We start from the raw sequence: 15,188 nt of genomic DNA on the forward strand, positions 1-15,188 counted from the left end.
ATATTGTTTTTGGTGTTCCTGCAGTACAAAGATTTTACTATCCTAATTATTGAGCCATCTTCCTGTAGGTTCTTGTTATGACAGCACAGATTCTTTTGAACATACTGCGGCACAGTATCGTAAAAATGAGCTCTATACATTTGCTGATATTAGATGAATGCCATCATGCTGTGAAGAAGCATCCTTATTCATTAGTGATGTCGGAGTTTTATCATACCACTCCGAAAGGCAAACGACCTGCTGTGTTTGGTATGACAGCTTCACCTGTGAATTTGAAAGGTAACCTACTTTTATGCAGTACCCTGGAAGACCAGATCATTTGACTTTTTTCTTGTTTCCTATTTGAGGGCGAGCTTTATTGGTTGAGATGATTTAACGTCTGGTAAGAAACCCATTACAGGTGTCTCAAATCAAGAAGACTGTGCCATAAAAATCCGAAATCTAGAGAGTAAGCTTGACTCTGTTGTTTGCACCATCAAAGATCGGAGGGAGCTTGAGAAACATGTACCTATGCCACTAGAAACTATTGTTGTGTACGATAAAGCTTCACTGCTGGTGTCACTGTGGGAACAAATTAAGCAGATGGAAACCACTGTTGAGGAAGCTGCTGCATCTAGCTCTAAGAGAAGCAAGTGGAAATTTATGGGAGCTCGAGATGCTGGGTCAAAAGAGGAGTTGCACCTTATCTACGGTGTTTCCGAAAGAACTGAAAATGATGGAGCTGCTAACCTTGTACAAAAGTTGAGAGCAGTCTGCTATGCGCTTGAAGATTTGGGTCAATGGTGTGCTTACAAGGTCTTTCCACTATACCATGGAAATTACTCGTGGGAACTGTATTTTTCTGCTTGTGTGCTTACTTTTGTGCTGGTTCTAGGTTGCTCTATCCTTCCTTTCAGCTTTGCAAAATGATGAGCGTGCAAATCACCAGTTGGATGTTAAGTTTCAAGAGTCATATCTTAAAAAGTTGGTGACCCTCTTAAAATGCAACCTGACGGAAGGAGCAGTTTATGGTGCCAGAGAGGCTGGCGACGGGCCTTGCAAGAGGATGGATATGGAAGAAGGGGAGGGCATGGATGTTGAGGAGGGTGAGCTTCCTGATACACAAGGTATGAGACAGGTGTTCTAATGTCATTTTACATTTTCTTCAGGACTGAAGTTCTACGATTGAAACTGCCTTAAGGTACCTTAAGGACTCTGACTGCAAGGAAACATACAAAAGATAAGGGTGTAAACGATGATGGCTGGTTGCCCATTAAAAGAAGAAAAAAGACATTCTCAGGACTGAGGCTCATAAATGATTATCACAATATGATGTCAATTTGAGCTTTATGCCTAGCAGACCTTTGATGCTCCTGAAGAGCCTTACACATGGACTCAATCAGAGACGACAGTTTCCTTATATATGGAACTACCACCTTCCTGACTAGTGCTAGCTAAGAAAACCATCACTCAAAGAAGCAAGTAAAGGCTAAGAACCAGGAGACGTGGGGAAATAATTGATGAAGAGGGAACTGTGATAGGACTTAAGTTGGAGACATAGAGCGCGGAGGAAAGGCAAGGAATTGCTTATGTTGTTTAACCTGCGCTGAGTTTGTTGTTATTTTATTGGCAAACTGAGTTGAAATAAGGTAACTAGGGTCAAGTCTGAAACCGTTACTGATTTTACCCTGAATACCTCAATCTTGCGTCTTGGATTTTTTCTCTCCGAACATTTTGGTTCGAGTCCATATCTTGTGTGTGTAGCGCGGATAATGTGTCGTGCCCTCTACAGTGGGTGGTCCTCAGTGCAATGTGTGTGACAATCTCACTCAAACAGACTGAACAGAAATGAAACAATAGACATCAACAGAGCTCACAAAGACGCAACAGCAGACCTGAACATATGACTCGACTATCTCAAAGACTGATATAGACTCTCGCGTGGCAGCACACTCAGCTCCAGCCCAGGACTCATAGGTACAATGGGGGTGTCGAGGCTCAGATGTGCCGGGATGGTGAAGACGTGCTCTGTGTATAGATTCACTCACTCTAGACGACTACGTACCAGATAATACCACTGGCCCAAAAGACTACTCATATGTACAATCATCAAGAGCCACCAATGGCTCATAAAGAACATCATCTAAGTCTATCCCCACTGGGTGGCGGTGGTGACCTGGCCACGATGTCCACTAAACCATGGTATCCCTGCCACGTGTCTTTGCCCAGCGAGTGTCTAGTGTGAACCGACCAGGCCAAAGACCAACCGACCAAAGACCAACTGTAAACTAACTGTCCTATGAAAGTGACACTATAGCCTGCTACAGGTTGCCCACCACAAGACCGCTGCCCGTCCCGGAGAGCGGAACTGAAGAACTGAAATATCGGCAATCTACTGTTGGTGGTCGGATGATGGAGGAGAAGGAGGAGGCTGATAGAAAGGTGGGTAAGGAGATGGAGGCCAAGTGTATGGTGAGGGGTAGTGGCCATGAGGAGGGTACATCGGGTATGGAGTAGCCACCCCATGAGCAGCAGGCTGAGTAGGTGGAGATGGAGGAAACCCAAGAAAAGACTGGGTAGGCTGAGAGGGTGGAACAGGTTGTTGGAATCCAGGGAAGCCGTAGAAGTGCTGAGGAAAGGATGGGGACTGGGAGGGGGAGGCCATAGAGGGTCCATGAAATTGTGATGAGACTGATCCTGCTGGCTTAGACTCCATATTGGTAGGATTTGCTTTCTCCGCTGTTTGAGAATCCGTGAATGGGCTTTGGAAACGTCCGTCTGTATATGTCTTGCCATAGTAGGAACTTGCGTAGAAGCCGGGGTTGTAGTTGTAGCTGTAGCTGTAGCTGTAACTGTCTGTGAAATGGCTACAGCTTGGTATTTTGCACATGAGGGACATAGTGTATGTACCACAGGAGAGAGGTCCTGAACTGCTGCGGCCATATCATTTGCCTCTTTTAATTGTTTTTGTTGAGTGTGGACAATATGTTTGAGGTCCACTACCTGTTGAGTTAAGATTTTAATGCGATCTTGAGCCGTCGCAATTAACATGTCCCTATTCATCGCTCGTTGAAGATGAACTTGCACTTCCCTTTGCATACTGTCATAGCAAGCGCGATGCAGACCGTTGGTACCTTGCAATGAGGGGGCTACATTCATAATCGTCGAAATGGCTCTTCTGTCCGTATCTAAAAGTCTGTCGGCCTGAGGCGCAAAATTCTCATATATATCATGCTTTTCAGATGTAGGTGTCCCAGAGCTAGATGCCCTAGGTGCCCCTGCACTAAGAGTAGTACGTGGTGCTGGCGACACAACTAGAGGTTGTGTTTTATTGATTGTAGTACCCCTAGGTGCCCCTGCACTAAGAGTAGTACGTGGTGCTGGCGACACAACTGGAGGTTGTGTTTTACTGACTGCAATACTACTCATAAGAGGTGGTGTGAAAGTTGAGGTGGCCACAGAAGTAGACATACGCACTGTTGGTGTTGTAGTATGGACGTCAGAGATTTTTACCTGTGATTCGGAGAAGGGTAGTGTTGCTAGCTGCTCAGACGAATCTTTTTGTACCTTTGCCCTCTTGCGCAAGATGCCTTTCCCTTTGGCCATTTTGGAACGGTCTTGTTCTTTTGGATCATCTTGCAGGGTGAGAACAGCTGTTGCATCTGCCTTTGTTGCATAATCTGCACTACCCAATACATAATAGGGGCTGCATAGCAATTGAACCTTTCCACTTTCCCTTTACGCTGAGTTCGAAAACGCTTTGCCCTGTCCTGTAGCGCTTTAAACAGCAGATGGTGAAATGGATACGGCAGGCAGTGGTAGAGACAAAAAAAAGCATCGCATATTACTGGAGAACCTGGAGAAGATGGAACCCCTGTTCTTTTCGGTGCGCGCAGTAAAAAATAATACTGTAACACTGAATACAGCTGCTGACTCCTGTGATAGTCTGGATGTGAGTCTAGCAAAAGTTCCTGGCAAGCATTTGTAGTTTGTTCTGGTGAGAGATTCGGAAAGGTTTTGGTTGCGGGCAGAGGTGCCAGCACAGTCAATATTCCCATAGCCTGTCCGATATCCTCCACTGTAAGTGTAGTACCATTCAGCTTTGGAAAAGTGAGCAAGAGGGAACTTAGCTTGGCAGTAGAGATATTACAGGACAAATCGGCCTGAGCCAAATTTTGAAGACCCAAGTGTATCATTTGTTGCTGAGAGAACACATCCTTGAGTGCCGGGTTCGGCGCTTGGAAATGATATATCATTAGTAAAGGTACCTTAGAGAGGGCACCAGACGGGCGAGGTACCTGGAGAGTGGTGACCCTGTCAGCAGTGACTGATTGGGGTGAATCTTCCTTTGAAGATTCCTCTGAAAGCTGCTCTGAACTAGGAGTGTAATCTGATTTACTGTCAGAGCTATCCCCAGAGGTAGAGGACTCTTCCTCGGACAGGAGATGCTTTTCTCTATTCTGAGTCCGAACCATCTTGATAAACTGTGCCCGAGAATCTTCAACTGATTGATGAGTCTCACTGTAGCAGGAGCAAGGGCGAGACCAATTTCTGTAATGGATGACTGACTGAATGGAGTACCAAAGCTTTAATAAACGCTATCTGCTTTTCGCTTTTTGCAGGTAAAATAACGCCTTTCGCTGGGAAGTGCTTTTCGCAGGAAAGTGACGCCTTTGATTTATGTTTTCTTTTTATTTTTTGTTTTTTGAAAGAAAGCACTGGTGAGCGCGAGGGCGACGAAGGCGAGGGGTTTGGAGTTCAAGAGGCGAGGGCGTTGGGAAGGGCTAGGACGAGGGGACAGGGTTAGGGCGAGAGGCGAGGGCTAGGGCTAGGGGCGAGGGCGAGGGCGAGGGTGAGGGGAAAGGGGAGGGCGAGGGCGAGGGCGAGGGCTAGAGGAGGGACAAGGCGAGGGGCTAGGGGTGAGGGAATGGGAAAGGGCGAGGGGCGAGGGAGGAGGAGATAGGGGATAGGGGAGGGGGAGGGCGATGGCGAGGGGGAAGGGTAGGGCTAGGGCTAGGGGCGAGGGCGAGGGAATGGGAAAGGGCGAGGGCGAGGGAATAGGGGGGGGGGGGGGGGGTGGAGGGCGAGGGCGAGGGGTAAGGGGAGGGCTAGGGCTAGGGGCGAGGGAATAGGGAAGGGGCAGGGGATGGGACGCTAGGTTATTAGATAGGGAGAGGGCTAGAGGAGGGGGTTTGAGAGGCGAGGCAACGGCTAGGGGTGAGAGCAGAGGGCGGTAAAAGAAGAAGAAGATAGTTTTAACGTGTAGGAAACTATCCAAAGACCATAAAGATCAAGTTGAGGAGTTGAACTCAAGACCTGCTATAGAAGAGGCTTTTTGAAGAGGAAAATGAAATGGCATAGCCAATCTACCACACTTGGTTTAGAAAGGGCGTCACGGCAACAATGCTTCAGGGTGAGTTAGGTGAGGTGATAAATGATATTTTCAAGGCATTCCCGAGCAAAGCAAAGAGAAGAAGAAGCAAAGGGAAGGAGTGAAAGGACATCAGAAGCATTACACAGCAGGTACAGGGACTAGCAAGGCACGAGCAGGAAAGATTCCCGGAATCGGAGATCATCTAACCCTCTGAAGGAAACCGGGGCAGAAAAAACGCGAAGTAACTTGCTGGTGAAAAAATTACTTGCATAAATACCCCACTCAAGAATACTAATGCATTTATGCATAGCAAGAGAACCGAGTTTCACTTGAGACGTTATAGATAAAAGAATTCTGTGCTTTGAAAAAAAAAGCCCGAGTTGGGGTTGAGGAGAATAGGTTATGTCGAAGACTAGAATCATTCCTACACACACAACACAGAAGGGGTTTACATAGGATACAGACAAAGATTGAAGACAGAGAGTAAAGGGTAGAGTTTATCCAATTCCCGAATCAAGCCCATTGAGCTTAACAGAGTCTGTAGAAGGAGAGCTAAGAGCTGTCTAAGGATAGGGTGTATGAGATAAGATGAAAAGGAATTGCAAGGATGCCAAAGATCGTGATTCCGAAGTTATTTAAAGGTTCAGGAATCGGCGAAGCTCAACACTTGATTGTAGATCGGTTAGACGCTTAATCGGCAGCTTAAGCATGATAGCATTTGATCCGAGATCCATTGACTAAAGGCAGCGGAACTCCTTCGAGGGTGGCTAATTGTACAGCTTTGTGGGGTAGAATCTCCATCACCTTATATGGTCCTTGCCATGCTGGGACCAACTTCTTTGCTTTTTTCAAAAACTTGGCTTGATAAAGTAGTACCAGTGCTCCTTGCGTTATTTGCGGCTTTCTGAGATGGCGATCATGCCAAGCTTTACGACGAAGCTGCTCTGCTTCCAGAGCCAGTGAAGCCAAACTTCGGCTTTCATCCAAAAGGAAAAGACGAGAGACAGATGCCGACCCCAAATCTCCATTGGCATGAAGACTATAGCACTTCCCTTTCTGTGGTGCTATAGTTGCGCTCTACCGTGGTGAGTAGGCGACTCGCATAGTGAACAGGGCGATCCAGGTTGTACTCCTTACTAGGCTGAGTCAGCACCGCACCCACAGCCAGTTGACTGGCATCTGTATGCACATGAAAGGTGAGAGACCAGTCGGGAGCTACTAAGATAGGCGCTTTAGTGAGGCGTTTTTTAAGGTATGCAAAAGCTTCAGTCTCTGCATTTGACCATTGAAAGGGAACAGCAACACTGGTTAGGTGGGTTAGGGGTTGAGCCACCTGTGCATACATGCGGATAAACCTGCGATGATAACCTGTGTGGCCTACAAAGCTCTGCACCTCTTTTGGGTTGATGGGAGGTGGTAACTTTAAGATTGCCACGATCTTCTCTGGGTCAGGCGCTAAACCTTTAGCAGACACCACATGGCCTAGAAGTGTGCCCTTAGTAACCAAAAAATGACATTTGTTAGGATTTAGCTTTAGGCGTGCCTCTCTGCACCTGAGGAAGACACCAGAGAGCTGAGCGAGGTGTTCCTCTAGATTTTCCACTGGGGTTGAACATTGAGCACGTGAGAAGGTCGAAAAATCGTCCATGAAGATGCGAAGATGATCCGTAAGCAGAGGACAAAAGATGAGATATACCGCCCTATTGAAAGAAGGTGGAGCATTTTTCAACCCAAAAGACATTCTAGTGTAGATAAAAATACCCCAAGGAGTCACAAAGGTCGTTTTCAGCTGATCACCTGAATGGATGCCCAACTGATTGTATCCACTAAACCTATCCATGAAACTGTACAATACATGCCCTGCTACATCTTCGAGCACACGCTCAGTGAAAGGTGTTGGGAAACCATCTGGGATAGTTACCTTATTTAGAGCACGGTAATCTACGCACACACGGATTTTGTTGGACTGCTTCTTAGGCGCTATCACCGTGGGTGATAACCACTCAGAGTGCTCCACAGGTACAATGATCCCTGCCTCTTGCATTTTTTCTAACTTTGACTTGACCGCCTCAGCATACTTCGGGTTGAGCTTGTAAGCTCGGCCTCTTACAGGCTTAGCCCCTTCAATCAGAGGTATAGTGTGGACACCCAATCTTGGTGGCATCCCCTCCAAATCCTTGTAGGACCAAGCAAAAACATCTTTAAAAGAGTGTATGAAAGAGACTACCTGATTGAGTAATGCGGGATACTCCCATAACCAAGCTGCTAAGAGTACGTGCTGAGGGTTGTCAGGACCTCCCAGGTTGACTTCTCTGACCGGGTCAGGGAGTGTAGCTGGAGAGGGTGCTTCTGAAGATGAGAGGTGAGCTGCCTCCTGGAGCTTCGAGACATCATGTGCAGGTGTTTGATCGATTGGAAACTCTGCATACTCTTCTTGTAACCATCCTGGTGGAAGCTCCTCGAAGGGTAAATCTTCAGATTCAGACATAACAGACTGCTTTTGAAGGGGGTCCGACTTGGGAGATGCTACAGGAAGAGGGGAATCTTTGGCGAGTTGATACAGAGGAGATTTCTTCCCCCTTCGGTGATGTGTTATAGGTTCCCCGAGACCGAGGGCTTCCATCGGCGGGTTATTAGAAGCATGAGAATTTGGGGCTGACACACTTACTTCTTTGACTGTTGTACTGTTCGTTATAGGACTTTGGACATTTGTGTCCTCCTGAGGAGTTGGAAGAGAGTGTTAACGGCGGCAAAGGTGAGTTTTGAATAGAGACCATGTAGCATGGCATCGATGTGGTCGCTTCCAACCACTGTAGCAGGTCCTCGTCAGACCCGTCAGGTGGGATGGGCTGCTCAGGGTTGAGGTTGGACTGTACTGACAATGAGCTGTGATAAGCCACTGGCTCCATCCCTCCTTCAAACCGGATTGGTTGCATTTGGGAGCCAGGAGTATGTATCCACATGGCATCGTTTCCCCAATCATGAAGTGCCTTAGTATGCCGCAACCATGGTCTACCAATCAGCAAAGGGAATCCTCCCTCCACCTGAGGAAGACTGACCACCACAAAATCCAAGCTAAATGTGAAGTCTTGTACCTTCAAAGGCACCTTCTCTACTATGCCCACAGGGTAGACTGTCCTCTGGTATGCCAATGTAACAGTGAATGGAGCAGGGCGGGTAGGCTGTAGACCTAAGGCTGACATGGTAAATTTCTGGCATTAGATTGATTCCAGACCCACCATCCACTATGACGCCTGAGAATTGATGCCCAAGAATAGATACAGTAAGACATGGACTTTTATAGTCGGTGAGGAGGGCAGCTGGATATGAAATCATGTAGGACTCCAAAGGTTGCACAGGTAGGTGCCCGCCACTAGGCCCTGTACCAGGGTACAAAGACTGAATTATTGAGAGGGTGTCACTTCTAAGGGTTGCATCTAGCCGGAGCATCTCATAAAGAGACACTTGCTGAAAGGTGTTCTTCAAGATTGCTTCCGCTCTTGGCCTAGCTCCTACAATCTGGGCCTCCTCGGAAACTTTGACCTGTTGCAAGTCAGCCACTGCTGCCAGAAAGGCTCCATCAATGTCCGAAATCATAGAGATTGGCCTATTCTTTTCACCACTTACAGGTTCGACATTTTGAACAGGTTGCTGCAGCAGGGTTGGACAGGATGATCCCGTTGGCAAACTTAAACCCAGGGCTGCCCTTTGTGCTCGAGTGAGCACGCCAGCAGGCTCTGCTGCTTGTTGTGGCCGAACTGTATGTGTAGCAGGTGTTGGCTGGGGGGTGGTGTTCACTGTGATTAGATTGATTACACTGTATGTGTAGCAGGTGCTGGCCTGAAGATGAGGATGCCCTTTGTTTGGGACAATCTTTACTGTAGTGGTCCTTAGACTCCGGACAATGTCTGCAAGGAGGAGACCCTCAAGTAAAGGACATTTACTTATGGTAATGCCCATATTCACTGCATCTGTAGCATAAGATTGGCGGATTAGACGGACGAAACGGGGGACGAGGTGGTTGCTGCTCTTGTTGTTTCATGGCACTGGAGATTGAGGTGTAGAAGCTTTGGGGAAGTGAGGGAGTACTAGCATGATAAAAGCTGGGGGGTGCAAAGTTGTTGTGCATACCTTGCTGCATAGGGGGTGTTGTTAGCAGAGGGGGCAACGGGTTTTGATGGCCATAGGGTGAGACCATGTTGGACCTAGACTTTGTTGTATTTGCCGCAATCCTTTGATATAGTAACAATCCTTATCTTCGTGCTCAGATTTTTCGCAGAAGTGGCAATAAGCCCGAAGGGGACAATCCTGTGGAGGATGTCCTGGAGTGCGAAAAGAGTTGCACCATACCATTGCTCTAGTCTCCTGCTGAGACCGAAGCTCTTCTAGTTCTCTCTTGATTTGATCCAAAGCCTCAAGGTGCGATGGTTTCTCTCGTCTCAGAGAGATTGATTTCTCTTCTTGGAGAGTATGTTGTAGTTTGAGGGCTTCAAGTTCCCTGCGCAAGGAAGTCAATGGATCAGCAGGACTACCTTTCGAGAACACGGAGGGGTATCTATGTGAGGAGAGTTGTTGAACAGCTTCCTAGCCCCCTCTATCCTAGTAGCAGCTACGATGAATTCCTCCAGAGTGGCGTCTGGTCGGAGGCTCTCTCGGAGTTTTTGCTGAGAGGTTTTGGGAAGCGCCTTCTCCACCCACTTCTTAACCATGAATTCACCGGGTTGTTGGGGAAGCTTGGCAACCAGAGACTTGGTTTTGGTCATAAGCTCTGCAAAAGTCTCCTCTAGCTGGAGCACCATGTTGGCCAACTCATCCAACACTTTCTCTTGGTAGTCACCCGGCTTGAAAGCTGCACAGAACTGTTGTCTTAAGTCTGCCCAAGTTGCAAAATGATTCTCTGCAAACTGGCTGTACCATTTGTCTGCTAAGCCGTCCAAGGTGGATGGAAAAAGTACCAGATAAGCATCTTCTCTGTTAAGACCATGTCCTCTACAATGAGATACGAACCTCCTTGCATGGTTGTCAGCATCTTCCGAGGAGAGTCCTTTGAAGGTGGGGAACTTGATGTTTACCTTGGCCAACACACTAGCCAACGCCTCCGTGGCCCCTTGTTGAGCCTGTTGCTCAATAGTCTGCTGTAGTAGAATAGGAGAGAGCTTTGCTGGAGAAGGTGATCTGGAATATGTGTAACCGGATGAAGGAATGGGGATGTCGTATGTGGAGGTATGGGTGATGAGGTTAATGGACTTCTACTAGATATCACAGGTCGGTCGTGTTCGGTTATAGTGCTTCAGAGGGCTCAGTAGTGTGCTCAACTGACTGCCTTGTATGTGTTATGCAGTGAACAACACAGGTCTAAAACAGGACAAGTGAGGATAGTGACTAGACCACCTGGTCCAGGACCAGTGACTAGACCACCTAGCTGGCAGGACGAGGAGGACTGGACCAGGGCGAGGACTAGACCAGGACGAGGACTAGACCAGGACCAGGGACGAGGACTAGGACTAGGACTGGTTGGATTAGGGCAAGAGAGGACCAGACCAGCAGATTATCTACACAGTGCAAGCAAGTGTGCGGAGCTAGGTAATAACCAATTAGCTTCACGATTTGTATCTCCACAAGAGTGAGACTTCCTTTGAGGTCCCACCGTGATCGCCAAAATGTGAGCACCTGTAGCGCGCATAATGTGTCGTGCCCTCTCCAGTGGGTGGTCCTCAGTGCAATGTGCGTGACAATCTCACTCAAACAGACTGAACAGAAATGAAACAATAGACATCAACAGAGCTCACAAAGACGCAATAGCAGACCAGAACATGTGACTCGACTATCTCAAAGACTGATACAGACTTTGGTGTGGCAGCACACTCAGCTCCAGCCCAGGACTCACAGGTACAATGGGGGTGTCGAGGCTCAGATGTGCCGGGATGGTGAAGATGTTCTCTGTGTATAGACTCACTCACTCTAGACGACTACGTACCAAATAATACCACTGGCCCAAAAGACTACTCATATGTACAATCATCAAGAGCCACCAACGGCTCATAAAGAACATCATCTAAGTCTATCCCCACTGGGTGGCGGTGGTGACCTGGCCACGATGTCCACTAAACCACCGTATCCCTACCACGTGTCTTTGCCCAGCGAGTCCGTCTAGTGTGAACCGACCAGGCCAAAGACCGACTGACCAAAGACCAACTGTAAACTAACTGTCCTGTGAAAGTGACACTGTAGCCTGCTACAGTGTGTTTCTATTTGGCAATGTGGTGCAAGAAGCTACCTCAATTATCTTGTTACTTTAGAAGTGCCATGTTGCACCTAGTTTATAGGCGTAAACGAACAACATAGCAATGCTAGCTCCTGGCTTATGTAATGTTGGTACTTGCAGGGCTTATATTTTTTTTTGTTACTCATGTAAGATGAATGAATTCAGAATATGTGTGTTCAAGGTTTTGAAGAGACCCTTCAATCCTTGTCAGTTCACCTGGCCGTAGGTTGTTTGGATTGAGACTAAATTGTGTTACTTCTTAAGATTTTTTGAGGGCCTGTTGAAACAGGAGGATGGATTTACTTTTGAAGCAAGCGAGTGGTATGCCAACTAAGTAAGTTATGCTTGGTTACGGGTGGAGCTTAGCTTTCTGGAAAAATACTAAATGCTGGCTATGTAATGAAGAATCTTTGGCTGGTCTATTTGCAAGCTATCCTTCTAACAACTGAAGGAAAGTGAGTCTTTCCAAATCAAGGCTAGTACATTTTCCTCTACTTCTATGAAAAGCCATTCCATTCCTGCAGGAGTGCTTTGGGCCATTTGGGCAAGACAATGAAATTAGCAGCTCTGAAGCGATTGATCTGGCCTATGAGAGGCACTTTGCTTTCTTTGCCAAATTTTGTATAAAGCGAAAGGCTCGTGGGATGAAGAGGTCCAATTAGGACGAGAATCGAATTTGTTTCTCATTCTAAAGGGACCTCTTCATTCCATGAGCCTTCCCCCTTATACAAACATCATCAAGGAAGTGCTACAAGCTTGAGATTGCCGTCCCCCTCCCTCCTTGTTGAAGCTCGTATGAAGGAAAAGGCTTATAGGATGTAGAGGTCCATTTAGACAAGGATTTGATTTAGGCAAATCAACTTCTACATCCTAGGAGCCTTTTCCTCATACAAGTTTCGACAAGGAAGTGTACGAAAACTGAAGTTCCCTTCTACTTCCTTCGCTTCAGTTCTGCATGCCTTTGTCATGGCACATCTTGAACGTTTTTCAATGTTGCATGTGCTCGTGGGTTCTCTTTAAAAGAATGATTTGTTTTTGCAGTAAAGTATAATCTAATTAATCTAGTACTTTGCTTCTGGCAAAAGTTTTGATTGCCAAGAGTAGTTAACTTTTGGTTTTTTCTTGAGCCAATAACATCTGTTCAAGTTTCACACAATTGATCGTGAAAATCATACCTGTGTTTAGTTGTGTCTGGTGGTGAGCATGTGGATGAGATCCTTGGGGCAGCTGTGGCTGATGGGAAAGTAACACCAAAAGTACAGTCACTGATCAAAATTCTTCTGGGGTATCAGCACACAGAAGATTTCCGGGCAATCATTTTTGTGGAGCGTGTGGTGGCAGCACTTGTGCTTCCAAAGGTTAACTACTTGCCACACTTGAATTCTTAAGAATGGTCTGCTGTGTTGTTGGTATCGACTATTCCAACTTTTTGAAGTGTGCAGGTTTTTGCAGAGTTGCCGTCACTCAAGTTTGTAAAATGTGCCAGTTTAATTGGACACAATAATAATCAGGATATGCGCACCCGACAAATGCAAGAGACTATTACAAAGTTTAAAGATGGGCGAGTCACATTGCTTGTTGCAACAAGTGTTGCAGAAGAAGGTTTAGATATCCGACAGTGTAATGTAGTGATCCGTTTTGACCTTGCCAAAACTGTCTTGGCATATATACAATCTCGTGGCCGCGCGCGCAAGCCTGGATCTGATTATATTCTTATGCTTGAGAAGTACTTTCCTGAATCTTAACTGGCTCATGTTTAGTTAATTGTGGAGTTTGTTGTAACTGTCATTGGGTGAGAAAATTGAATGATGGTTCAAAAAGTAGTTTCTTTATCAAAACATTTCTCACGTGGTGGAACTCTAATCTAATTATACTTGTACTTGTCAATGGAAGTTACCTATTGTGCATAATTTCTAAAAGAGCTATTTATCAGGAATAATCTAAAATTCTCATGTCCATTATATGCTGAAATTACTCAAACAGGTTCACCAGATTCCTATGCATGTATGCCAGTAGGTGCAAACTAACTAAGTTGCACCACCTGTTTGTGATTTTCCCCATTTAACATTGAGGTTGTTCACTGTGTTTGTCCTTGCATGTTTCTTCACAAGTAATCTGCTGAATTTTTGTCAGGGAGAACTTGGCCCATGAGGCTTTCTTACGAAATGCAAGAAACAGTGAGGAAACACTCAGGAAAGAGGCTATTGAAAGGTCTGACTTAAGTCACTTGAAAGGCTCATCGAAATTGCTTTCTGCTGAACTGGCATCTGGCACTGTCTATCAAGTTGAAGAAACCGGTGCTGTTGTGAGCCTGAATTCTGCAGTGGGATTGGTGCACTTTTTCTGCTCGCAACTACCCAGTGACAGGTGCTCATGATCTGCATCTCAAACATAAGCAAAGAAAGATACATACAGATATGTTTGTATGCATAAATGTGGATACGTATGTGGTAGTCTCAGTGTCATAACTTGTTGCTCCATTGCTACTTTTAGAACATTTAAGACTATGCAAAAAATTTGACAGATACTCAATATTGCGGCCAGAATTCCGGTTACGAAAGCATGAGACAGATGGCAGTTCCGTCGAATATTCCTGTGAATTGCAGCTTCCTTGTAATGCTCCATTTGAAAGAATAGAAGGTCCATTGTGCAATTCGATTCGTCTTGCCCAGCAGGTAAAACAATTACACCTGCTTCACTGCCCGTTAGCACCCAAAGTTTGTACATTTCAAAGTGTGATAGGCTATTTATATCGGTGTGTGGTGATACAGTATGTCTGCCTTGAAGCATGCAAGAAGCTCCATGAGATGGGAGCAATCACAGACTTTCTTCTGCCCGACACTGGAAGTATAGAGGAAGGTGAGAAAATTGATGGCACCGAAGAAGGGGAACCTGTTCCTGGAACAGCACGTCACAGGGAGTTTTATCCCGAAGGCATTGCCGATGTGCTTAAGGTTAGTATCTCTTTCTGAAAAATTAAGCTTTTGCATGCAAAATCTGTAATTTATCTTCATGATCATATACACGATCAAAGACATGTAATTTCATGCCATAGCACCATCATAAGACCACTTTGGCATGGCTCACACCTTGTTGTAGGAGATAATGTGAACTTGCAACTTTAACATCATGCATATCTTGGTTGGGCAAGAATCAACCTACAGTGGCCCCTTCTATTTGTGAGGCTGAGTACAATGAAGCTTTCAAAGCAGTGAATGACTGAGACGCCTCGTGGCTGATTTGGTGGTGGGCCAACAGTTTACCACCACTATCTACACCAACAATCAGATTGCATTGGCAGTTGTGAGCAGCTAGTGGTTCATGCTTGCACATAGCACATTTCAATTGCATTTTGAGTATGTTAAGGAAAGAGTCTTTGTTATGTATCAACTCAGGACAACCTTGCTGATTTATTCAGAAAGATTTTTGCTTGAGGGAAGTTCAATGCTTTGAGTTTACTCCCCCTTGTGGATTGATCATGATCGATAGGGCGTGGCACTTTCCTATACTTCATGTGCCAGTCTAGTTTACTGCATCACTCCCAAGTTGGATTTGTTACCATATTTTGGG

At 46.1% G+C, this 15,188-nt stretch overlaps 1 protein-coding gene across 2 annotated transcripts in view; it reads left to right on the forward strand.

Annotated features, from left to right (window-relative positions):
* Positions 1 to 15,188, forward strand: part of DCL1 (dicer-like 1) — a 193,755-nt gene that overhangs the window by 101,886 nt on the left and 76,681 nt on the right. For both annotated transcript variants that reach the window (XM_086493338.1, XM_086493339.1), the window contains exons 5-12: positions 69 to 279; positions 401 to 795; positions 875 to 1,106; positions 12,804 to 12,976; positions 13,061 to 13,344; positions 13,752 to 13,985; positions 14,143 to 14,293; positions 14,390 to 14,572. In XM_086493338.1, coding sequence (XP_086349464.1) covers positions 69 to 279; positions 401 to 795; positions 875 to 1,106; positions 12,804 to 12,976; positions 13,061 to 13,344; positions 13,752 to 13,985; positions 14,143 to 14,293; positions 14,390 to 14,572 — 1,863 coding nt within the window. The remainder of the gene's footprint in view (positions 1 to 68; positions 280 to 400; positions 796 to 874; positions 1,107 to 12,803; positions 12,977 to 13,060; positions 13,345 to 13,751; positions 13,986 to 14,142; positions 14,294 to 14,389; positions 14,573 to 15,188) is intronic.

This window comes from Adiantum capillus-veneris, chromosome 21 (genome assembly GCF_014529385.1).
Source record: "Adiantum capillus-veneris isolate H3 chromosome 21, ASM1452938v2, whole genome shotgun sequence".
Classification (NCBI taxonomy): Eukaryota; Viridiplantae; Streptophyta; class Polypodiopsida; order Polypodiales; family Pteridaceae; genus Adiantum; species Adiantum capillus-veneris.